Source organism: Sorex araneus, chromosome 2 (genome assembly GCF_027595985.1).
Source record: "Sorex araneus isolate mSorAra2 chromosome 2, mSorAra2.pri, whole genome shotgun sequence".
Lineage (NCBI taxonomy): Eukaryota > Metazoa > Chordata > Mammalia > Eulipotyphla > Soricidae > Sorex > Sorex araneus.
In genome coordinates this window covers 336,457,932-336,484,349 of record NC_073303.1, presented here as the reverse complement: position 1 = coordinate 336,484,349, position 26,418 = coordinate 336,457,932, and the positions used below count along the sequence as shown (strand labels likewise).

Sequence of the window (26,418 nt, the reverse complement as noted above, 5' to 3'; positions counted from 1 at the left end):
CGAACAAATATGTTGGTCGTTGCTGGTTTCTCTTCTATTTCTAACATCCCAGGATTCTCATATTGAGAAGTTGTAATTCTTGCAAGTTGATCAATAATTCATATTAATGGAGCAAGCATGCTTTTAAAATTCTGAACTTGATTGAATTGTAGCTGATAGAACAAAATCAGACACCAGAGGTTGGATGGTTTTACTTTGCCTATGATTTCTTGTCCAGACCCCCTATTTAGGGAGGCAGTGCATTCTGCCCTGGGGGGCGGAGGGTAAGGAATGAGACTCCATCCAAGCTCTGGAATTTTCACAGGGCACCTTGGAGAGGGAGTGCTGGACTAGGGACCAGTTTCCCTCACTAGAAGTTCGTTTGTGGGTTATAGCACGTTGGAAGCAGCCGTCATAGTAGCTGTCACTTAGCACTAGGAATTGTGAGTCTGTGTGAGTGAATAACCACGTCATATTTTCCTGTATCTTGGGTGGTTTTCACAGTGGGTCAGGTATGAACTGGCAACTGGTACAAATATATCAATCAAGGTCAAAGTGTGCTGCCTTGAGGACAGCATTTTAATTTTATTTAATTTATGTTAACAAGTTATCTACAATTTACAATCATTTGTTTGCCAAATGCTGGTAGTATTTTCATAAAGCAGCATATACTAAATCTTTTTACAACTTCCCTTTGAGACTCTTGTACCTTCAGATTGTGGATTCTTGGTGTTGTGCAATAGGAAAGACTTGAATATTATTTCCTTAAATTTTTATTTTTGCCACATCCAGTGGTCCTCAGGACTTATTCCTGGCTCTGTGCTCAGGGAAAATTTCTGGTGGTGCTCCGGGGACCATATAGGGTGCTGGGTATTGAACCTGGGTTCAAAGAGTGCAAGGCAAGTCCCTATTTGCTGGGCTCAATCGCTGGCCTTAATTCGATTTCTTGAGTCATCTCACATCCTCTATGAGACATTTTTTTTTGACCCACCTGAATTAAAAGGTACTTTTATGATCCCCTCTATACCTCTTATATCACAGTAACTCTGGCACCAAGTTGGCTTTTTGATTTGTCAATAAGCACTTTTTGAGAGCAGGGTTCAATATTCTGTTCCTCTGAATCCCTGTAGCCTAAACCAGATGGTAAACAAACATGCAAATATACAAATGTCTTAAGTCAGTCATTTGCTTAATCATCAAATATTTACTGCACACCCATCATTTGCTGTGCATCTGTGCCCTCGGAGTCCTAGAAATTGAGACACTAAGAAGGAGACAGACCTGGTGTATGGCTCTTCTGGAGTGGCATCCAGCAATGGAAACAAATGACGGAGAGCATACTAGTGATTTTCACTCATGTGAAGGGATATATGGACTGTTCAAGCCTTCAACAGAGGTATAAGTTTCATCAAAGCAGAATTTTAGAGGAAGCACCTAAAATCAAATCTGAAGTTTAATATGTTTTCTAATGAAGACTCTTGAGCATGGTCATGCTTTCAGAAGTTTTTAATTGGGCTTCGTCAAGTGCTAGGAGCACAGTAAGAAATCAGTTGACCAGGTGCTCATGGGTTTTATGCAGCCATCCAATAGTTTCTGAAGACACATGTAGATGGCTCTTTGTATTCTCTCATCATGCTCTTTCATTTTAGGGCTTATTTAGTTTTGTAGGACTATTACACTTATACTTTATTCAAATGAAAGTGTATGATTATGTTGAGGCTTATTTTATTTAGACGTGGCTAACTTGTGTACAAGTCTGGAGTATCTTCTGTTTGTGGTCCTTGTATTTTCAGTTCAAGTAAACAACTCTAAATACATCCACTGGGTTTTTCATCCCCTAGGTATCTTTATTCCAAGTAGCTAGATTTCTTTTAGCTTTATAATGCAGTCTAAATACTGACTGAACACACTCCTTTTTTTTTGGTGTACCATAAGAAAATTTAACAAGTTTTTCTCATCTCATAGTTTTTAGAAAGATATATACTATCTTGTAAGATGTTTCTGCTTAGCAGAATTCGTAGCAGTTTTCAAATCAAGTAACTTAGTAATAATAATAAAATGACAGCACACCAACAGTCTATCATCATGTATGTTCTTTAGTCAAAAGCATGTGCGGAAAAGCTGGAAGAGTCTAAAATCATTAATCTACCTACCAATACTTTCTGGGGCTTTTTCTATAGTCTCCATTCATGTTGGTAGTTTTCACAGAGCTTCAAAAAGTCATTTGTGAGAGATGTTTTAATCCAAGATTTGACAGTCTCCAAGCTGGAGTGAAAAGCATTGATCCTCTGGGTGCTGCTTATGTGGTACCCTTCCAGCTGTTGAATATGTTCCTCAGTTAGGCTGAGGGTCGCTTGAAACACCTTTGGAAACTGTGCAGGATAGTCTCCTGCTCTAAGGTGGCCCTGTATATACCGGAGTATCTTGAATATCAAACTGGAAGCTCTCTGTGTTGTTTCTCTAAACGTTTTCTGACAAACTCTCTGTATATCACACTTAGAACTTTTCTTTATCCTAACAACTCTACATTGGCTGGTGGCCTGTCATTTTATTTAGGTTTCCCCCGCCCCCACCCATGGTGACATGTAGCTGTTTGTATTTTACTTGTTTATTTTATATATATATGTTGTTATTTTAGTGAATATATTTATATCTTTGCTGACATGGACATGTGTTTGTGTCTATGTGTGTGTATGTATGTATGTATATGGTAGCACTGTAGCATTGTCGTCCCATTGTTCATCGATTTGCTCGAGCGGGCACCAGTAACGTCTCCATCGTGAGACTTGTTGTTACTGTTTTTTGGCATATTTAGTACGCCATGGGTAGCTTGCCAGGTTTTGCCGTGTGGGCAGGATACTCTCAGTAGCTTGCCCGGCTCTCCGAGAGGGACCGAGGAATCAAACCCAGGTCAGCCGCGTGCAAGGCAAACGCCCTACCCTCTGTGCTATTGCTCCAGTCCATGGTAAATGCCTAAAAATAGAATCGCTGGGTAAAAGCTAGCATTTTGATAGATACTAACCGTATGCCCTCTGCAGAGGTAAGACCAATTCTCACTGCTGTTAGCAGCAGGTTTAAAGAGTACCTGCATTTAAATGCTTTATCTTTGCCAATGTGCAAAACAAAGAAAGACTGGCATTGACATTTTAATGAGCATTTCAGTATATTGAGCATCTTCCTACATGTTTACACACCACTTGTACTTATTTTTCTGAGAATTGACTGTTTCCAGTGCCTTCCTCCTCCCCACCCCCCTAGCCCAGTAGTGCTCAGGGGCACCAGGGCCATTCCCCATGATTCTCAGCCAATTGGAGCTGATGATGCAATGCCAGGGCCTGAAGAAATCGAAGAAATGCCCTGCTGCCTGAGCTCTGTGATACTGGGATTCCCTTGGACCACCCCACAGTGCTCGAGAGCCTCCACGACTTTAGTCACGAATACTCAGGTGTGCCGGTGGCCTTGGAGGGGCTTCATGCAGCCTTACTCATAACTTTTGGCTCTCTCACTGTCCTGAGTTAACTTTTTATTTCCTTGGCTTCTTTATCTTTTGGTTTAAAAAAGTGTCTCATATTATTGAGAAATTCAGTCCTTTGACATCTGTGTTGCTGATATTTCCCTCCATTTGTCTTTTGGCTTTGTGGGTAGATATTTTCTTTTGCTGTCCAGAAGGTTAATTTTTAAATCATTTTCAGCTTATCAGTGCTTTCTCTTTGTAATGAGTAGATTTTGTGTCTGACACAGAAGGTTTTTTTTTCCTTTTTAAAAATCATTTTTTGAATTGTCTTCCTCATTAGGGCTGTGGAGCCCCTTACCCCACCTTGTGATCCAAGCACCCAAGCATATTTCTGGAACTCTAGTAGGTGCTAAGCAAACGCTTTAGAAATGTAGTCAGTACAGTATGACGGTTAAGAGCATGGGGCTTACCAGACTCCCTGTCTTGAGATTCTAATCTTGTCAACCTTGCTTATTAAATCACCGTCCTATAAATTTCTGCATCTGCAAATGAGGGTAATCGGAGGACCTAATTTATATTATTATTGAGCAAATGAAGAGTTAATTCACATAAGCTCTCAGAACAGTACAGGGAAAACAATACTTAGTAAATGTGTGTTATTCTCAGAGGTATTTTCACTATGTAGCGAATCTCTTTACCCTGTGATGTACAGCTATTTTCTAAAAAGTCTCTATTTTTCCATGGGCACCTGCATGGCAGTATCCCTTTAAGAGGCCTGTCTCAGAATGTTCCTTTCAGATGTCTTTGCTGGGTTCCGTCTGCTCTGGCCAGATCCTTCATGTTGGCCAGGGCAACACTTGATTCCTAGCTCCACTTTGCTTTGCTGCCAACATAGAGAGAGTTCTGAAAGAAAAATTCCTGCAGAAATTCCAATTAAAAGATAATGGAAACATAAAGTGAAGCTAATTAATTTTAGAGCCTCTGCCATCTTTTTGGTAAGTCAGGTCTGTGTCTTTGAGGTTCTTTGCAAAAGGGCCAATGCTAATTTGCAAAGGTAGGCTAATTGTTCTTGGGAGAGGAACTAGAGACAAATAATTCACATATCATTATGAAGGTTTAATCATGGTAGATTTATTAATAATCCTTAAATTAAAAAGGTAAATCTGGGCTTGGGTTTACAAAGGAATTAGCCGAACAAGGGGATGATTCCCTACATCGCCATACTCATCATTTAATTTCTCTAGAAGCATTTTCTTTTAGGCTACATAGAGGATTTCTGTGCTGTCTGGGTGCACACGTGGGTCTAGGGTGTGAACATGGAAGGAGAAGACAAGACAGGTCCTCCGACTTGACTGTTAATTGCTGTTTTGGATGGGGCAGTGTCCAGTCCTTTAATTTTACTTGAAACCTTACTTTGGGTCCCATTGTCTAAACTGTCTTTTCTCTTAGTTTTGTCTTCCTTCTCCTCTGCAGTAAATGCTAACCATTCGGTTTGCTTTATTTTTATTTTCCCAGGCCTGCCCTTACTCATTCAGTCACCAGTCCCACTCTCTATTTAGCTGGGGTAATCACCCGGTCCCCAGTCCCAGATTGCTGGGCTCTGGCGGTCCCTTTGGGCTTCCGAGAGCCAGCCTCTATCGTTGCCCGCTGGTTGACCTCAGCACTCATTTGTCTGGCGATAGTCTGTGTAGACACTACCATCTTTCTTTATTTTAACTAAATTATAACTGTCATAAAGTTGTCTTTCTATACGGACAAATTCTTAAACCTTAATATATTCAATCAAATGCCTTTCAAATATTCATTTATACTTTCCCTTCAACCTTAGTGCTAAATGAAGTGAAAGTAAGAGTAATGAAAAGCAGAGTCGAGAGGGCCAAGAGAATTGTGTGAGGCTTCTTTGAGTGGAATATCCTCAACGGACAGTGACCAGAGAAATTCCCGTCAAGATAATTTAGATATACACACTGGGACCCATATATTTGACGTGGGTGGAAGTTTAGTTCCCTGACAGGTCAGCCGCCGTTGGGGCTGGGAACCAAGGGTGGGGAAGATCTGAGTGCCACCCAGTGGGCTGAGGCTTCTGAAGGAGGGGATGTTAAGCGGACATCGCCACTCGAGTGCTTGTCCACTTCAGCGTCTCATCTCAAGTCATACTAGGACATTGCAAAGGAATAGGGAGGACACTCTCGGTCTCTTCAGTTCTAATTCTAGAACGTACCTTTTATTTTTAAATTATTATTTAAATTAATTAAAATATAGTTTAGGTCACTTTAGGGGGGGCCACTGTGCTGGGCATACCTGACTCTGTGCTCAGGGGTCACTCCTGGCAGTGCTCGTGGGACTGAAGTTGGGTGAGCTAAGTGCACGGCAAGCTCTCTCCATCCCATAAGTGCCTGTGGGATCTCTCCATCCCATAAGTCACGTGTTTACAGTAGCATTATGCTGATGGCCCCAACGTACACAGCTACTGCACTTCACTACCACCAGAAAGTCCAACTTGCCACCAATGTCCCCATGTGACTTCTGGTCTGCCTCCCTGCCCCCTCCTAGTCTTGTGATCTCAGTTTTATAGTCCAAAGACAAAAGCCAGTGGCTTGACACGTGCATTCCCTTGCTCTGCCTCCCTGTGTCCCATAGACGAGTGAGATCACCCAGTATTGCTGCATCTGTTCTAGACTACGGAAGGAAAGATGACTTTCCTTCCCCTCCCAGACTCCACCCGAGCCTGATCCCGGGTGCACGACTGTGTGACAGTGACCTTCCTTACCCTGGACCGACTTGTTAAGGTCTCAGGCTTTTGGTCTTACGTGCACAGTCAGCATTTTGTCTCCTGCCTGAATCACACATCATATCCTGGTGAGTTGCTCTGAGGTACTCAGTGCCCCTAAGCCTGCGTTTGTATCTTACATGTTAAGGAGTCAAAGCCTCAGTTTTCTTACCAACAAAATCGTAAGAATCTACATCATATCACTGTTGTACCCGTCCCTTGAATATGGGAAAGGAGAAAATTCTGTAAAACCTTCTGTGAGCTAAAATGGTGCCAAGCAAAGAAACACCGAATATCATCAGTTTAGATGAGAAACATTTTGAGTGCTCCCAGACTCCCAGAGGAGACCAGCAGATCATATCAAATGACATGTCAAATCTAAGAGAACACTGAGATGGGGTGAGAGCAGGATGACTATGGTAGTTGCACAGCCTGAGAAAGTGGCAGGGACGTGAAATGGCTCTGCGCTGCCCATGGCCGCTGCAGTACAAATCCTGAACACAGGTGTCTTCTTTGGGGGATAAAGGCATAATATATCCTTTTCAGATTTCTTTTGGTTGCACAAGTATATATTAATGTAGGTCTTTTGTGAAAATAATGTGGTGCAGGGTAGACGTTTGAAACTCAGGCGATTCCCATATCAGTACATGTAGAAGTGTGGAGTCTGGGAGGGGAAGGAAAGTCACCTTTCCTTCCATAGTGTAGGACAGATGCAGCAATACTGGATGATCTCACTCGTCTGTGGTGCATGGGGAAGGAGAGCAAAGGAATGGATGTGCCGAGCTATTGACTTTTGGCTTTGGGTTACAAAGCTGAGATCACAAGACTGGGGAGGGGGCAGGGAGGCAGACCAGAAGTGGCATGGACGCATACTGGCACCTCAGCAAGTTGCCACCTGCCCAGATTTCTAGAATGAAGAAGGTTTTGCCTGGAAGCTAAGGAAGCACACGTTTTATTGTTTATTTTATAGGTTTTTGTTTTGTAGTCCACACTGGTGGTGCTCAGGGATTACTCCTAGCTCTGTGCTCAGGGATCACTCTTGGCAGTGCGTGGGACATATATGGGATATAGTGAATGGAACCCAAGTTGGCTGTGTACATCCAGCCCTCTGTGTTATCACTCCGGCCTACATACATATTTTATTTTTTACTTATTTTTATTTTTATTTTTTTTCTCTTTGGGTCACACCTGGTGATGCACAGGGGTGACCCCTGGCTCTGCACCCAGGAATTATTCTTGGCAGTGCTCAGGGGACCATATGGGATGCTGGGATTCGAACCCAGGTTGGCCTCATGCAAGGCAAACGCTCTACCCGTTGTGCTATCGCTCCAGCCCCATATTTTATTCTTTTTACATTGTCCTCTTCTGCAGAATCCTGAGGACTGAGCTGATGCTGTGGCTGCCTGGCTCTGTATTAAGAAAAAAAACAAAACACAAAAATCAAACAAATTCCTGAAGAAAAGACTAAGAGGGACTTGTGTGTTTGTAGTTCACTTTTTAGGAAGCATTTTCTGTAGTAAAAGGAGCTGAGACTGAGTTACTGTGGCTCAGGCTTTCCACTTGGACACTTACTTAATACTTTCAGAGACACATCTCGCTAGTTCATGTGGTCTTCAGTTAATCTGGCCTCACTTATAATTACCCTGATGTTGCAGGTGAGGAAACAGACACTGACACAACTCTCAGTGAGGGTGGCAGAAGTAGAAAAAGAGAGAGATTTCCTGCTTTGTAAAGGGACAGCCTCTCGTCTCCCCATTCTGAAGAAGAATAAGCCAGGGCTGGTCTTTGATGGAATGAGCTCTCGCTATTCTCTTTGGCCTTTAGAACTTAGATCTCTGGATTGGAGTGCACAGAGGTGAAGATACATGTCTTGCATGTGATCCACCCCAGCTCTATCCCATGTCACCCGCTTTTGTAAGCATCACTGGGGACAATACTTGAGGCCCCTGAGTATTAAGGGGTGGCCTACATAATCCCTAGCACCTCAGGACCTGAGAAACACCACTTCCTTGGGGGCCAGTCATTAAACCACTTGGCTGAGAACTGCCGGGAGAGGCAGTCTTCTGAACACTGCTTGGGTAGGAAAACATAAAAGAATTTAGCTCTTAGTTCCTTCCCCTGTTTCACTCCTCTAGAGAAAGTTACTTCCACAAAAAAAAAAAAAAAGAAAGAAAGAAAAAACCCAGAATAAACGGTATTATTCAGTAACACCTGAGAGAGCTGAAAGAAGCATAAGCCTGAGAAATCCCTAATTGTGTGATTAAAGGCTTTAGATTCTGATAAAAGAATTGCCTGTCTCTGAAAACTGATCTGGGAGGTGTTTTAGAGGAGATGATGGGGGTGCTAGACGGAAGGATCCTGGCGTGTTTTCTCACTGTTGGTGGGTCTCAGCAGAAATAGCTCTGATAGAGTTTGAAACCTAGACTTTCAAAGTTTCTGCCTCTGGGTATTTGTTCTCGAAGGTCATGAGGTTTGTTAGGGTGGAGCCTACCAGTTTGTATTATAGGAAAATGTGAGTGTTGCTTGCAAAATTACAACAGTGGATGTCACTTTGGGTGGCAAAACCTCCTAGTAATGTTGCCTTGGCTGTTTTAAATACACTCTGTGGAAAGACTGTAGTAGAAACCAGTTTCTCTTTCCCAGCGGCTCGCGTGATTGGTAATATGTTACTTTTTCCTACTGATTTTCTTTGTTGCTGTTAAGAGGCTGACACACCTGTTGGGGCTGGGTTGTTCCGAGGATTGAGGATGGTGGACACTGGGCATTGATGCCATCAGGGCAGGTGACCCATCACCCTTCTGAAAATTGTTGCCTGTCCTGTTGTCTTATAGATAATACTTCAAAGATGCTTTTTTTTTCCTCTTTTTTTTTTTCCCATAGTGTTGACTAAGTACAGAGTTTCAGACGGGATGAGTTTTAGAGCTGGGAATGTGACTCAGGAGTGGGGCACTTGCTTTGGATCTGTGAGGTCCTGGGTTTGAACCCTGGCATTGGAAAAACCAATGACAACAACAAAGTCTAAAATGTTAGAATTTCAACAGTTACAATCAATTGTAGTACTGTCCAGATTAATTTCATTTTAAGGGGGGCTCCGTTCTCTTCCTGACTTTTGACCAATAAGACCAGTTTAGGGCACAGACCCAAGGGTGTGGTACAGTTCAGGCCTTGTGCTGCCAGGGGTCACCAGAACCGTGCTTGGTGGTCCTCAGGGGGTCCTAATGGTGCTGTGGAGCAAACTTGGCTTGATGTACATGTCAAGCATCCCGACCCCTGAGCATCTTCTTGGCATTAAATAGTATGTCCTAACCCTCTGGCTTATTACCTGGAGACATCCTACTTAGCCATGCATATTTACTGTGCTTCTTTTTCTGCTATTTAATGACATGGTGAAAAAGTAGGGTGATTAAATATGGATATTAGATGTTATCCCCTCTGTGTTATTGATTTCGTTGGTTTTACTTTATATACATTTGAATACTATCTGATAATAAATCATCATTTAAGATGTATATAAAATATATGCTATAAATACTTCTAACATGCTCAGATTATCTTGACAAATCAGGATTGAAACTATGTAAGCAGGAACCTAGTCTCACAAATGACTATTAATTTATAGTTACTAAGGTAATGGCATACACGTTCACATTCAGTTCTATCTGGGTAGCTCTGTAAATTGTGTATTGATTATGCTAATGGAAGTGGTGTCTTTATTACTTGTCTGAAGATACATGCAGATTGAATGCACATTTGGCAAGGTCATCATTCTATAGGAAAGGTGCATTTTTAAAATCTGGGTTTTAGAGGGATTGACTTAAAACCTAAGAAAAAACAATTATACATGCAAAAACGTGGAAATTGCTCTGCTTTATAAAATGAAAAGTGCAGTTAAAAATAAATTTATATTTCTTTTTATTTCCTTTGTTTCAGATTCCTTAAGGAAAGTATTGCAGAAATGGTTCCAAATCAATAATGATCTATTTTTGTAGTTTATTTTGGGTTGTGTGGCTTTTCTTGCTTTATTGGGCTGAAGGAATCATATGCGGGGTTGTATGTATATTTAATTTATTTGTCCAAGTAGAGGGGAACAAAATGAATTTTTCCAATTATACATAAATATTCTTGTATTTTGTAAGCTTTTGTCATCGATCACAGCCTCAATTTTTCTCCAGTCTTTTATTGTGCAAACATGTGCCTCATTTTATAGAATTTTCTTCTTTCGTTTTACATTGGCTGGCCATTGTATTACCAAGGTCATTGTTAGAAACCACTTTCTTATCTCTGGAATGTGATCACTCTTTCTTTTTTTCTTTCTTAGAAATATGATGTTTCTATATTTCCTTGTAGGATGGGCAACAAAAGAAAAGAAAAAGTCTAAAATTTTTGCTTTTGGGATCTGAGAGATAGTATAGTGGGTAAATTCTTGCCTTGCCTGCAACTAAGTAGGATGAGATCCCCTGCACCCCACATGGTCCCCTCAACCCCACCAGGAGTAGTCCCTGAGCATAGCCAAGCTGTGGTCCCCAAATAAAAATTTTGTTTTCACATTATTTTAGTAGTCCTTTATTTAATCACAGTTCGACTCCCAGTTTAAGATCAAGGTGTGAATATGAAAAAAGGTAAAACAGCCGAGGGTAGGGATGTGCTCAGGTGATGGAACACTTGAACTTTACTTCCATCCCCAACACTGCCTGCCCCCGGGCACCACCACCTGTGACCCTAGTGGCTCTGGAAACACCTCTGGGTAACAGAGGCTAAGGCCCTTGCCTAGCAGGTGACTAGCTGGTGACCAGCTTGAGTTCATACATATGGTCACCTGAACATGACCAGAGTGATCCTGAGCACTAGGTAAGATTCCTGAGCATAGGAGTAAGGCCAGCCCTGAACATTGCTGGGTGTAGCTTAAAAACCAAAAGAAAAGAAAAAGTAGAACTTAACAAATACCAGCATCAAAAAAGCATAGCTCTTAGAAAAAAAAAAAAAAGCAAATACTGGGCCTGTTTTGTGAATGAGAGTGTAGAATGTACAGAAGAATCAAGTGCTACTTGCTTATCTCTGGGTTCAATGTTCTAAGTCTTCCAGTAGTGACTGAAACTACAATTAATACCAACCTAAGCCCTCCACATGCTGTTCTTTTCAGTACATACATACTTATGATGACATTTACTTTTATACATTTATAAATTTGCTGCAACTGGAGATGAACAACAATAATTGTGAATAAAATAAAACAATTAGAAACTAATAGGACTAACATATACATGTTATACAGTATAACAATAATGGTCTTTTGAATATGTCTTTTAATATCTCAAAATATTGTACCTACTTTTTCAGACTGTAGGTAACTGCAGGAGACTGGAAGCTGTTCGGGAATGGGTGCTCCCATACTGTTGCACTGCATCGGGAGGACGTTTCATGTTTAAAACAGAAGCAAACACTTTCTCCCTTAGCTAGTGTTTCAGTAATTGTTGAGATAGTTAACTTTAAGTATCCAATTCAGAAATATTGTGACAATTGGATTGGTGTTATCTAAAATAACTGAAGTAATAAAAACAGTTGGCAGAAGCATCAGAAGATATGGTGTCTGGAATACAAAGTTCTTTTTTGCCCCAGGATTTCTTTTGCTGGGATGGAGCAATGTTTCTAGCTGTGCAACTATAGCTGAAGCTTGTTCGTTACATTTTTAGAGGAAATTACTAGACCTTCTCCCAGACTTCCAAATGTCTAAATCCTAGGTTCACAACTTGATTTCATTTATTATTGTAGTGGTCCACTTAAGAACTAGAGCTGGCCATTCTCTATTAATGACTAGAGATAAATGCTTTGAAACCATTTGTTTTCCTTGGGGCCAGGAAGATGGTTCAGTGGCACAAAGACCTTATGTGAGGCTGCAGGTTCAAATCCTGGTGCTCCCTGTATGTGCTCCGGGCCTGCTGTCAGCTCTGCCATCTGGGTTCCCCATGGAGAACGGGCTTGGAAGGGAAACTGGTGGATCAGGAGTCCCCAGGGCAAGCTTAATCCCCTTGAGTTTAGTCCTAGTGACACCACATGCTGGAGGTGCTCTGACAGCTCGACTGTCTGCAGCTCCCTGGTGAGGGGGGAAAAAAAAAGGTTTCCTCTAGAGTAGATATTTTAAAAAGCAGATTGAAAAATCTCTTTGCTAGAGAAATTAGAATATGCATAGCTGAATACTTAGAATGTCTGTCATTTCTAAAATATAAAGTCAAAGAAGGATCCACGAGACTGGATTGAAGATTGAACACAGGGATATAAAAATTGGTTTTGTTGGCTTTTTATTTTGCTTTGTTTGTTTTTGTTTCTTTGTCCCACACCTGGCAGTGCTCTGAGACCCGACGATGCTGGGGATTGAACCCGGGTTGTGAATGCGCAGTCATATAGTGTGACCCTCATGACCCCGAGTACCTCTGGCTTGGACACTGTCAGCTGGCTCCAAGACAAGCTCTTGCTGCTCGTCGACCCAATAAACAAGTTAAATTTTATAGAAGTAAAAGAAATCTACCTCAAGATTTCCCCAGTCCCAAGAAGTGTTGTTGGAGCTCTTGCAAATCTCTGACACTAGATTAAAAAGTTAGTTGTGATTGGGCTGTTTCTCTCAAGTTTCCTTTCACCTTTGATTTTGCTGGGATTAGTCTAGATATGAAGGCCATGGCCAAGGGCAAGTCAGTCCCCTGATGAATATGGCATTTAGAAACCAAGATAGCCAGCCCCTCAACAGTTTCCCCATGCGTCACACCTGCTCACCCAGGAGGCAGCTCAGGCTTTTTCTTGCCCATAGGCAATCTCTGGACCCTTTTTTTTTGAGTGGCTTTTGTCAACTGCTTTTGTGTCGACTTGCTGTATCTCCTGTACCCTTCTTTTTGAACCATGTCATAGCCTCTAGACAGGTTTCTGTCTTCCCGTGGCTGATCACTTTCCATCCATTTCTCAGTTACCCTGGGAGCATCTTTCTAACCTGTCAACCACATTAGCACTGTAGCACTGTTATCCCATTGTGCATCGATTTGCTCGAGCGGGCACTAGTAACCTCTCAATTGTGCGACTTACTGTTACTGTTTTTGGCATATCAAATAAACCACAGGTAGCTTGCCAGGCTCTGCCGTGTGGGCGGGATACTCTCCGTAGCTTGCCGGGCTCTCCCAGAGGGATGGAGGAATCGAACCCGGGACGGCCACGTGCAAGGCAAACGCCCTAAAAGTCCTTCATCAGTTTTTGTGGCACTGGGATTAAATTTGAGAATTTAGCTCGCAGTGGTTGCTTTATGATCTGATGCTTTACCAGCCCGGGTCCCGCTTACCTTTCATTCCCGTCTATCCAGCATCCCTCATCTGAACAGCAGAGAAGAACTTGTGTTTCTGGACGGGAATCATTTTTATGCATTTTGTGTTTTTAATATCTTCCGTGGTTTAGAGAACTGCTTTCTACTTGTCTTTATTACCATCCGTTCCTTAAAACTAAGCTCAACCTGTTCTCTTATTTTGGGGGGTCTCCCAGGCCTTGCCCAGTGACTCCTCTCAACCAGGCCTGTGGGGAGACGTGAGGGCCTGGTCTGAAGATGTTGTTCATGCTGGGGCTTTTGCAGGCCATCCCTGGGGTTCTTAGGGGACCTTGGGGGCCACACCCAGTGTTGTTTTGGGGCCTTCAGTCATCCCTGTGGTTCTGGGGATCAAACCTAGATGCAGGCTAGATCTCCTGGCCTCAGGCTGTTCTTTGGATAAAATTTTCCTGCTGTGACCCATGTAAATGAAACGTCCCTTACTCTGGGTGCCTCCATCTGAGTACTTTTACCTGCTCTCATCTGCACTCACTGTCTTACTTCTTTCTCCCGTGCCCCATGCATGCCAGCCTTTCCTCATGCCGTGTCATGCCCCCTAAGGAGGTGCCTTTTGCTTGGTGCACTTGGATACATGGAAAGGAGGTAGGCCTGTAGGTAGTTTTCTAGTCCTCCAAAGTTATTCCTGGATGCTTTGAGTACAAGGATTATTTTCCTTGAACAACTGATTCCACCGGTTGGGAAATTTCTGTCTGTTTCAGTCTGCAAGCTCCATGGGCTCGGCAGCAGGTTGTAGACTTCTATCCTTCCCAGGCCCGAGGTGCCATTGTGGTATCACGGGGCCTGGTAAGTGTTTGTTTCCCGAAGTTTTGACAGGGCAGCAAGAGTCATTCAATTTGAAGATTAAAAGACTTTGAAGGCAAGGGTATGTTTATAAAAACTTGGCATAGGAGCGTTGGTGTGTCAAGATTGCTGTTTTTTTCAAATTTCGTGTTAAAGATTAGCAGAAAAGAAGAATTTTGGGCAGGATTTTGATTGGAAGAGGAGATGGTTTCATTTGGTTCCAAAGTGTGCATATGTATATGTATGTGGTTTTTTAAACCTCTCCCAAGGCTCATTTCCTCCCACTCAGCCTTCTCCTACAAGGAATTTCATTGTAGATAGAAGAGTGGTAATAAATTCACATTCGGCATGTTCTCCTTGATAATATTGCATATGATATTTCTCTGTGGTCTTCAAGGACCATGATAGACCTGTAGAACAATCAAGCAAAACCACAGAAATCCTAAACTTCAGCAGTGTGATTTTGTTTAATAGAGATATAATTCTTTCTGTCTGAAAAGATTTTGTAGACAATGGAAAGAACAAGTAACATGAAAAGATTTTTTTTTCTCTCTTTTCCTGTAAAACAGTTTAATAACTTTCAGAAGATAGAGTGCTTATAAAATAAACATTGCCCCAAAAGTTGTTTTTTAAGAAAAGCACATTTTCATCCTTAACCACGTGAACTCTTTGGATCAGCTGGTACCAACCCACCCAGCACAGGCCCCAGTTCCAGGAGGCTCACAGCCCCTCTGGTGATTGCTTTGTGTCTGTTAAGTGTTGTTTGTTTGTTTACCTTATCTTGACAGTAGGGAAAAAAAAACAGGCAGTTGACCAGCATGTGGGTGTGGGCCAGCCTGCTGCAGCCTGCTGCAGTCTGGCAAGCCTGATGGCCTCTTTAGAACAGTGTGGATTTATTTTCCCAAATCTGTTTCCATCTTATGGACTCAAGTTAGAATGTGTGTGTATATATATATATATATATATATATATATATATATATATATATATATATAGAGAGAGAGAGAGAGAGAGAGAGAGAGAGAGAGAGAGAGAGAGAGAGCCCGAAAAGCACAGGAGAAAGATCCACCCTTTCACCCTTTGCTTTCGGAAAACTGGGCAGGTTTAACTCTTCATTGCCCGAAGGCAACTTTTTCTGTCTGCTAAACAGAACTGCAGAGAATTGGTTTTGAACTGTGTGTGCCTCCCTTCCCTCTCTCCCTCCCTCCTCTCTCTCAATCTCTCTCTCTCTCTCTCTCTCTCTCTCTGTGTAATGGCTTGTTGTAAACCAGTTTTTGAGTTCCTTTTTTAGGCACTTATCAGTAAACTTTAGAATGACAACTGTGAATACATGTTATCACTGTCATCACTGTCATCCCGTTATTCATCGATTTGCTCGAGCGGGCACCAATAATGTCTCTACTGTGAGACTTGTTACTATTTACATATCGAATATACCATGAGGAGCTTGCCAGGCTCTGCCTTGTGGGCTAGATATTCTCGGTAGCTTGCCGGGCTCTCCGAGAGGGACGGAGGAATGGAACCTGGGTCTGCAAGGCAGACGCCCTACCCTCTGTGCTATTGCTCCAGCCCGTGAATACATGAAAACTCAAAAAAGACAGGCAGTTCATTGTTCAATAAGTGTGCCCTGTAAAACATCACTTTCCTGTATATGCCACAACCTGAGGAGGGCTGGCAAACTCTAGGCAGGGGAGTGAGAAAGGTGTAAGACAGTGCAGCAGATGGCAGGAGTACTCAGGTGGAGGCTGGCATATCAAGGCCCATTTGAGCTAGTTGCGGCAGAGCAGGAAATTTTTATTCAAAGAGCAGTGCTCCGGGCTTACTCCTGACTATGCTCAGGGCTTACTCCTGATTGGATGCTCAGGCATCACTCCTCACAGGGCTCAGGGGACCGTGTGTGGTGCTGGGGATTGAACCCAGGCTGACTGCATGTGAGGCAAGTGCTTTACTGGCTGTACTCTCTCTCTGGCCCTGAGCTAAGGTTTAAAGGGTGGGTTGTAATGAAGACAAGTAGCACAGATGGTTGTTAACCTGAGGTGCTTCATTTGTAGTGATCAGGGAAGCTTTGTGTGTGGGATGCTTTTGTATAAATTATTTGTTCACCTATTCATCTATGGAGTCCTGAAACTAAAATAGAGGTTTGAATGCTTTTTCTGTTGTTGTTTTTGAAATGTACCTTTGGAAGAAAGAACTTAGGCAGCTTTCCAAAATCACAAAAATCTACTTTTATTAGTCTATTAGTAAGAGTCCTGGGACTACTTTTCTGGGGGTTTCTCCCTCCCGCCTCCATTGTCTGAGGTAATTAAGATCCAGGAGGTCAAGTCTTCATAATGAAGCCAAGATTTTTTTTTTTTTTAGGGCACTATGCATATTTTAGTTGCTGTTTCTTGAACTTACTAGCACCGTGTGGGTTAATTTAAGATTGAGTAATTCGTGCCGTGGTTGTTAAATTTGGTGAAAAGCTGACTATGACCAGAGAACAAACTGTTAGGAATTGGTCCAGTTTTAAGTTTGCGTGTGTGCATAAGTGGAGTATTTTGGGCTCATTCATCTCTTAACAATCTTGGTTGTTAAGTAACCTTCTTGCATTCATATTTACAACAGCCTCAGAATCTTGTGTTGCTGCCACTCTCATAAAAACTGACTCCGGTTTGTAAAGGTAGGGCTCCAGGCTTGGAATTAACCAGGAAAAGCCTCATTTATATCTCCTGAAAAAAGGATAGTGGGCCTGCACTGTGTACTCACTGCCAGAGTTTTTATAGTAATACTTTGTATCTAGGCTCTGGCTCTTACCATTAAATGTGCTTTTTATAGAGTACCAAGTTATAAATGTAGTGCAGCTACGGCATATTAATCTTACTGCAGAGATTTAATGAGGCAGTTGTTTTGCGATGGACACTATTGGGAGCAGAGAGCGACAGAGTTTTACTTTACTACTGAGCTGCAGAAATATTCCTTGCCTGGTAATAATTATAACCACATGATCTCTTAGTTTTTCTTTCTTTTGCCAGTGCTTTTCCATGCAAAAGTGGCTTGGAAGGAGGTCCATTTGTAGGCAGTGAAATGGATTGGAAATTGGGCTGTTTTCTCAGTGGTTTGACATTTTAGCTTTGATCAGGCATGGAATCCTTGTTGCACAGAAAGAAATATGTAAGATGAGTTTCAAGAATACAGATAGTCTTTGCCAGTCCACTGAGATGGCTTTTAGATATTCATTACTTTTACTTGACTTTTATATAGGTTATAAAAAGTAAATGTGGTGAAACCTCATTTTTACATGGACAGAATAGAATTTCTGCTGGTTGGCCTTAATCTGATCCCACACTTGAAATTAATTGAAGTCCATGGGTTTATTGCCTCCAGCACTTTTAAGCCAGGGCAATTTTTCATTTTCCCTAAAGTTGTAATTTTATTAAACCACGTTATAGCAATAACAACCCTTCTGAAGAGGAGGATGAGAAGGGAAGAACCACCTGCCAGAGAACATAATAAAAGGAAAATCATGCTTCTTTAAAATTTCCATTTATAAGTAATGCTAACAAAATTGGAAACAGAGAGCCACCGTTTATTTTTATAAGAATGCAGGTTTTTTTCCTGCTATTCTAAAGTAGAACATTCCTATGTGATCTTGTGTAAGCCAAGTGGCATAAAGTAAAGAACAATAGTCATTAGTTTATTTGGAAAAATTCTTGAGACTTCCCAGACCTCCAGAATACCCTACCAAGTCATACCAAATAACCTAAAATGACAGACCTAAAATGACACTGCCATGTAGCAGAAGCAGGGATGAAATGGTCAGTACCCAGCCTGTGTAAAGCTCTTTCTGGGAAGAGCTGGGTGGTACCTCTCTTGCTGCCAGGCCACTCAAGAACAAATGCAGCCAGACAAACATCGAATCAAAAGTTTTGTTTTTTGATGCAAAAGAAAAATCCCTTTTGGAATTTCTTTGGTTAGTCCTGTAGATCCAAGACTAATGAGGGTCTTTTGTTAAAGCACATGGTGTAGGGTGAACATTTGAAAAGTGTGGATACTACTTGTAATTGTGTCATTTGTTCTCAAATTGAGCTTTTAATCTAGGTCAGAAGGCTGTAAACCCAGCACTTTAATAGCGGCCTCTTGAAGAAATGGGTTGCAAATTGGTTGTGCAGGTGAGATAATTTGCAGTGGAGGCATCCTTGTTGGGTGGCATCCATTTGGGCAAAGGACAAAGAAGGCTCTCACAACCATGAGAGAATTTGTAGTGCCTATGTGGGAGGGTGTTAGGTTGATGTTTAAAATATTGTCTGTTGGGTGAGTTTATAGCCTAGTAGAGTTGGGAGAACAATTGTCCTTTTTTTGGCGGTGGTGTTGGGGGCAGGACTGGACTTACAGGCATGGGCCATATATTTATAACCCCTTAGGTTGAAGTCAGAGGTTTGGATGGCTAGCAGAATAATACAATTATTTTTTATGATTGGCTCTCAAAGGACTTTGTAAAAACTATATAACTAAGGCCATGTGCAACTATTGAAGTGTAGCCACCTGTGGGAAAGTAATGGTTGACAATGTAAGCTTTCTAGAAGTTTCCTACATCTATCTAAATTAAGAACAATATTCTTGAACACAAATGAACCCATTTTTTGAATGGGTGGGAAATAATTCTTCATGAGAGTAGAGGCTGGAAAAAAGAAATCCCCATACAAAGAGAGAGACAGACATTCCAGCACTCATTACACCAAGGCATCATAGGCTATAATCACACCCACCCCCCAGAGGGTCCCTCTAAAGTGGTGACCTAAAAACAGAGTCGCCAGTTGGCTGGAACATGCATCCTAAAGTTGCAGCAGAAGTGAATAAGCTTGACTGACTTCAGTCCCTGAAGGATTCTATCTGTAAATGCAGAAGGGGAAGCAAAAATATTTTTTATTAGTCTTAAAATGACCCTCCTTTTAATGACTAGATGCAGTGTCAGAAGCATGGACCAGAGGTTTTGAGATTTTTAGAGCTAAGGCATCATGCATGCATTCTTGCTGCTATTTTTGATATTGGACTCATGTAACGTGTCCACATTCTTGAATTATAAGGAAGGTGAGGTTTTTTTTATTTCTCCTCCATTTTTCTCAGCTTATTTCTTAAAGCATTCAGACTGTCTCCTTATTTAAAAACAAACAGGCCTGCAAACTTGATGCAGAGCATTTAAATAATCGTATTAAAATTCAGGCATAGCACCCATATTTCCCTGAGTGCTGTCGGTTTTATGAGAAACTGGAAACTCATGCTAAACAACTGGGAGTGTTCAGTGTGTGCAGGCTGCCTTTTGACAAGCGTTTAATGGTGTGGGGGCCAGTTCGCCATAATTTGGATAGTTATTTATTTTCCTGAATTACTCTCTCATTTGGCAGCCTTTTATTGCTTGGTCTTAGTTTGTTGGAAATCTTTGGACTATTACTCATTTGTTGTGTCTCCAGCTCTAATGAAACAATTGAAATGACCAAAGTCAAAGCTGATGGATCTTATAATGTCAATTTTAGAAATGTAGGCATGTCAGTAATTTTAATTTAGAGGTACTCGGTCTGTTTCTGCTTACAGAAAAAAAATACGTGGCTGGATAAAAATTCAGGATGAATTTTTTATGTACTCCTTTTTTCTCCTTCCCTCCACTCCCTTCTCATCATCACTAAATAATATTTACTAAGCACTCACCTGGACATGGTGCTGTGCTGGGCAAAGTACAAGACAAACGAAAAAAGATGCTGTGATTATTCCCTTAGGAATGAGCCATCTAAACCCTAGTTTATTGAAATGGGTACTGTATAGAGTGTTGAGATAATAATTTTCCAGATGGCAAATCAACCCAAATTACCAATTTACTTAAACACTACATTCTTTTTGAAACCACCCAAACAAAGAAAAACTGCTTGCTCTTGGAGTTGGGGATTCTGCTTTATTTATTTATATTTTTAAAACAAACCAAAGAGATATTATGTATGCTGAAATGTAAGTTGATTTTGGCATATGTGAATTATTTGAAGGGTGGTGATATGGTTAAGCTTATTACAGATGTGAAGAAAGGCTTTGGAACAAATGCCAGAAAAAGGCCTACAGTGACTTGTGTGAGTGGGTTCCTGGAAGTGAGTACATACAACGTAGGAGAAAGCACTTTCAGATAGAATGGGAGTGGCAAGCTGACCTTTGTATTGACTTTTCTAGGAAATCTTGGCAGATTTTGACCCTCTGAATTCTTGATTATGACACTTCAAATATTTATCTCGCCATACAAAAGTATTTGAGTTCAGATAATGAATGACATACTAAATATCTTCATACAACTCTTTTGTGACTTTTACTGTTAGTTCTGAGGCATGACTTAATCAGATTTGGAAGGACTTCTTGCAGTTAGGAAGTAGTGGTCCATAAATTAAGTAACAGATTATATTAATTTCCCTGAAAGAAGCAGATTATCTCCCTTGTTACTTTTCTGCATGAGAAAATTTGGGGGTAGTTCTCTAAAATGAGATAAAGGGAAAGCCATTCATAATCATGAAGCATGTATTGAGCTCTAAGTAAAAACATCACATTATTTTATCATCTTATTCTTTTTTGCTACTTGTGTGCCATTCTTAGGTTAGAATAGAGCTATATTGGCCTTTCCTAGTATCTAACTTTTCAACCTTGGTAGTCCCAACTCCATTTGTTTATGTGATTGTAATTCATAATTACATATATGTGTGTATGTATGTGTGTTCATGTATATGTATATTATATACATGTATACATATAATGTTTCATTTGCTGGTGACTTTGGAAATGAGACATTGAGACATTAATATTCTTGAATTTGTGTTTGTAAGAATGTTTCCTCTGTGGCGGAGCTTATTTTGCTATTGCTGACAGATAATGGGGTCACTTTATTTTGATCAGTTTATAAGTAAAGGTCAATTTCATGCCTATGGTAATTAGCTTGGCTTATTTTAGACTTTTGACTAATTCTGGTAATTTCCATGACAGAGTATATTTAGCAGAAAAGGAATTCTTTCTTAAGCACATTTTTTGTCTTAGCATTGGAGACTGTTTAATTTTGAGAGTAATTTATCTATTTTAAGCAAAAATTTTTAAAAGGCTCAACAAGGAGCAAAGTTGGCCTTATGGATGGACACATTTGAGAGAATTGATGGGAGAAGGGCTTCACATGGAAGAAAAAGGAAAAACTTTAGTCACCATGAACTGAAATATTTTAGGGAAGTCTCACTTTTGGTCTGTAAATAAAATCTGCCATGAAGTCTTTGTGTTGCAGCTTCAAGGAAAATAATGTTTCTGTTTTGGGGAGCAAGAAGATTAAACATAACTTTCAACCACACACTCACAGTCTTGATTTCTTTCAGACCCCAACTGTAAACTTGAAGACAAGACTGAAGATGGAGAGGCAATAGACTGTAAGAAGAGGCCGGAAGACGGAGAGGAGTTGGAAGACGAAGCTGTGCACAGCTGTGACAGCTGCCTCCAGGTGTTTGAGTCACTGAGCGATATCACAGAACACAAGATTAATCAATGTCAGCTGACAGGTAAACAATACTTATCACTTCTTGTCTTTTCATACTGTTCTATTTCTGATATTTTGTAGTCCCCCACATTCCTGCCCTGCTTTTTTTTTTCTTCTAATGGTGTTATTCCTGAACTTGACTACCTAGGTAAGTCTAGAAGGGTGTTAGAAAGAATCAAAAGTGGTAGTTTGGGGCAAATGCTGTGTTTTTAGATTTTACATTGTACCTAGATTTTAATACATAATGGTAAATTTTCCTCCCCTCCACCCCCTTTCCCTCTCTGTTCCTTCCTCCCTGTGTCTCCTCTCCTGTCTTTTTAAAATGATACCATGTTGGTTCAGAGCCTATTATTAGATGGCTAGAATAAAGTTGTATTATTAAAATATGTTTTCAATATTTTTTTAAAAAATCATGTATGAACTTATTATAAATATCATCTCCAAAAAAATATTAGTGTTTCACTGCGTATGCTTATTTTCCTTACTTCCTTCTGGACTGAAAACTCCTGGGTGGTGAAACTATGTCTTAGCATGTTGTGTTCTGTGAGTTTTGCACTGAGTGTGCACTAGGCATAGAAGCTTTTTTGCTAATCAGTTTATCAAAACCAACTTTCAAGGGATACAGCATGAAGTGTTCAATATAATGGTTAAATAAAACTAAAACTCAATTGAACAGATCTTAAAAATATATCCTCTCCCCTCCAAATTTTGTTTTATTACAGCATCATATATTAAAAAGTTATTCATAATTGGGCTATTGACATATAATATTCCATCACTGATTACACCACCAGTGGCAACCTCCTGAGACAGGGTGGATTATTTTATATCAGTATCTCAATCTACATGTCTTTTCTGATTTATATATATATATATATATTTTTCACATTTCTCCCATGTATATATGTGCATTTCTTTGTAGATTTCTGTTTTTATGTTATTTTCCTAGTATGAATAGTTTATTAACCATGTTTAGGAAATGTTTTTATTAGACAATTGACTTTAACTGTTCTCTACAGAATATTATTATTCTTGCAAGATATTGACATGTTCCATTTAAACCACGTTTTCTGAACAGATTATTGTTACTATATTTTCAGGAATGACATTTCTGGATAAACATTTGTCATACATTTTTTTTTAATTTTTATTTTTCTTCCATACTAATCTTATAGAACAATAATGAAATCCTATGATGGGATGCTGTAGACCATTTAATTCAGTTTTTCCCTTTTTGAGGGCTGGGGCTCCCCACAGGCAGTGTTTAAAAGACTAAGGGACCCTCATGGTAATTCTTGGCCAAACAACTGATAGTTAAATGCTAGAACCCTAAAAGGAGGTGGTTCTTGGGCCTTTAGTGCCAAGGATTAACCTGACCGTTTTGGGGCCTCCAGGCGTGGTTCTGGGGGTTGGCGGGGCTATATGCATTTTAGTCCCTGTGCTATCTCTATACTTTAACTTTGATTCCAAAGTTATGGATTTAACATTCTTTCATCAACTTTTGCTTAATGCTTAAGAGAATGTTGGAGGCAGCCCATCCCTCTAAATAAATCCTTCCTATTTATTATGAACAAATATATTTTCTTACATGATACCACAGAATACCATTGGCATTCAAATAATCTAGTGGTTTCAATCTCTTACACTTGCGGATGGACACCAGGCCATGGACCTGGTTTGAAAATTGCTGACCTAATTAGCAATAAGTATTTAAATTTCAACGGTTTTGATACATTTAAATTTCAGAAACTTTCACCTTCTTCTCGGATCGAGTATCATGCAGAACATTTGTCCTACTGCTTTTTTTATTTTCACCTCCAGTGCTCTTTTTTTTTTTTTTTCTTTTTTGGTCACACCTGGCAATGCACAGGGGTTACTCCTGGCTCTGCACCCAGGAATTACTCCTGGCAGTGCTCAGGGGACCCTATGGGATGCTGGGAATTGAACCCAGGTTGGCCTCGTGAAAGGCAAACGCCCTATCCGCTGTGTTATCGCTCCAGCCCCCTTCTTTGCTTTTCTTGACCATGGCATTTTTGAGAACCCACTTCTGTGTAGAATGCCTGTCTGCATATAGTTTTGTTTTCGATTTATTCATAATGTGATTCAGGTTATGCCCTATGGTGTCAGGATCACCACCAGAGTGATGTTCCCTTCTCAATACATCAGATCAAGAAGTAATTGCTGTTGATGTATCCCAAACGTTGATGACATTAAACACTTGTTTAAAGTGATGTCCATTAACTTTCTACAGTATAACATTACAGTTCCCTATTGCAAATAATCAGTAATCAGTGGGAATACACTTTACATGTTACTGTGTAAGTATTGTCATATCTCATAAAATGCCCATTTTAACCTTATAGCATCTGTATTTATTGGTCGTCTTTAAGCTGCATTTCTTAACAACATATTAGTCAACGGTGAGCAACATTAGTGGTCCCTGTAGACAGTATCACCTGAATGTGTGGTAGGCTGTACCATCTAGATTTATGTATTTGCACTCTAAAATGTTCATATCACCTGATGATGCATTTCTCAGAAGATATTTCTGTGGTTAGTAGCACATAACGATTAATTTCTTTTCTAATTTATTTATTTATGTCAACATAAGCTTTTGCATTCTTATTTCATTCTGTGGATCATCATTTGTCAATGTTGTTACTTTGACATCCAGATGCTCAAGATTTGGCAGGTGGGAGTGCCTTTTAACTGGATCCCGTGTCATTTTAATATATCTTCATTATTATTGGAAGTTTACTTAGTTTCTGCTGCAAATAGAATTCTAAGCTCAAGTTTTGTCTTATTCCAAAGTTTTCCTTTGTTTTATGATCCTTTAGAAAGAATTCCTGATTTCTTTATAAAGATAAAGTATTTAGTTCACCTAATGTCTTTTATTTTTTTGTGGGGGAAGCATGCCAGTGCTTAAGAGATGATTCTGCTGGTGCTTGGGGGAAGCCCATAGTTCTGGATATTAAACCCGGGCTCCCCTATGTTCTCCAGTTCTTTTAACCATCTTCCTGGCCCCGACAAAATATTTAGAAACCAACATATTGACACCATGTGTGCTCATTGCTCTAGGTAATATCTGTCTGCCTTCCCAGCAGGCAGAATTAGGCAATGACTGCTTAACATAATGTATTAATAATATAGTTTATAAGTGTTTATTATAAATATACACATTTACATGTATCTAATCTATATATCAAAATCATGTTTTCATACTGATAATTGTAATTTAACCCAACAATTTAGGTACTTTGTTGTTTTTTATCTTTCCATATTTGTTCTCACATTTATCAGTGACACATCCGTTTTCTATTATCCTCAATATATTTACTCATTTATCTGAATTTAGAACCCTGCTCTTTAACCTGAAGTCCATGGACCAGAGTTGACCACAGAAATTTCCTGGTGACTTACTTAAAAATTGCCCCCAGTTATGTAGCAGCTAATTCAGTGGTTTTGGACTGCTACTACTGTGACTAATACCAGTCCTCAGGCATTAAACAGGTTGAAAAACACAGGTCTAGTGCAATGGGCTTTAACTGACAGTTCTCTGACCGGAACATGGACCAGTGGCAATGCTCAGGTGCAAAAAGGTTGAAAATCACTGGTCTAGAATATTCAATACTTTCAAATTGATTGATCTTACCATTAGGATACACTAGCAAACTAAATAGAGCTAAGTGTTTGGTTACAATTTTTAGTGCTTTAATTTGGATGTAACATTTCTTTTTCTTTTGGTGTCACACCAGGGATGCTCAGGGGTTATTCCTGGATCTGCACTCAGAATTACTCCTGGTGGTGCTCGGGGGACCATATGGGATGCTGGGAATCAAACCTGGGTCGACCTAGTACAAGACAAATGCCCTACCCACTGTGCTATTGCTCTAGCCCTGGATGTAACATTTTATACAATGAAATTTATAAATTGTAACTGTACAATTTGGTGAATTTTGACAAAATGCATGTACCCTTGTGACCCTTATCCCTCCCAAGATTCAAGTCATTCATCCCATAAAGTTTTCTTTCCCTCTTTTTGGTCAGTAATGCCCATGACAAGTAACCAGTGTTTTGGTTTTTAAACCATGGATTAGTTTTGCCTATTTTAAAATTTCGTATAAGTGAATTCACGCCATATGATCATATTTTGTGTCCAACATCTTTTGTTCAGCAAAATGTCTTCACTATGTGTTCCTGTTGTGTATTTGAGTATTATATTCCTTTTTACTATTGTAGTATTCTTATCATATGAATGTGCATTATTAGTTGCTATTTTCCTGCTTGTACTTTTTATGTTATTAGTAGTAAAATTGTTGTAATCTTCCTATAGACTCTTTTATAGATAAACTTAGCACAGTGGATAGGGCATATATCTTGCACGTGGCTGACCCGGGTTCGATTCCTCTGCTCCTCTCAGAGAGCCCGGCAAGCTACTGAGAGTATCTCGCCTGCACGGGAGAGCCCGGCAAACTACCCATGGCGAATTTGATATGCCCAAAACAGTAACAACAAGTCTATCAATGGAGACGTTACTGGTGCCTGCTCGAGCAAATCGA

The 26,418-nt window shown here is 40.3% G+C and overlaps 1 protein-coding gene across 3 annotated transcripts in view; it reads left to right on the top strand.

Annotated features, from left to right (window-relative positions):
- The window catches only part of ZNF521 (zinc finger protein 521), a 300,533-nt gene that overhangs the window by 11,406 nt on the left and 262,709 nt on the right, over nt 1–26,418 (top strand). For all 3 annotated transcript variants that reach the window (XM_055129073.1, XM_055129074.1, XM_004606027.2), the window contains one exon: nt 21,702–21,881. In XM_055129073.1, the coding sequence (XP_054985048.1) occupies nt 21,702–21,881 (180 nt within the window). The remainder of the gene's footprint in view (nt 1–21,701; nt 21,882–26,418) is intronic.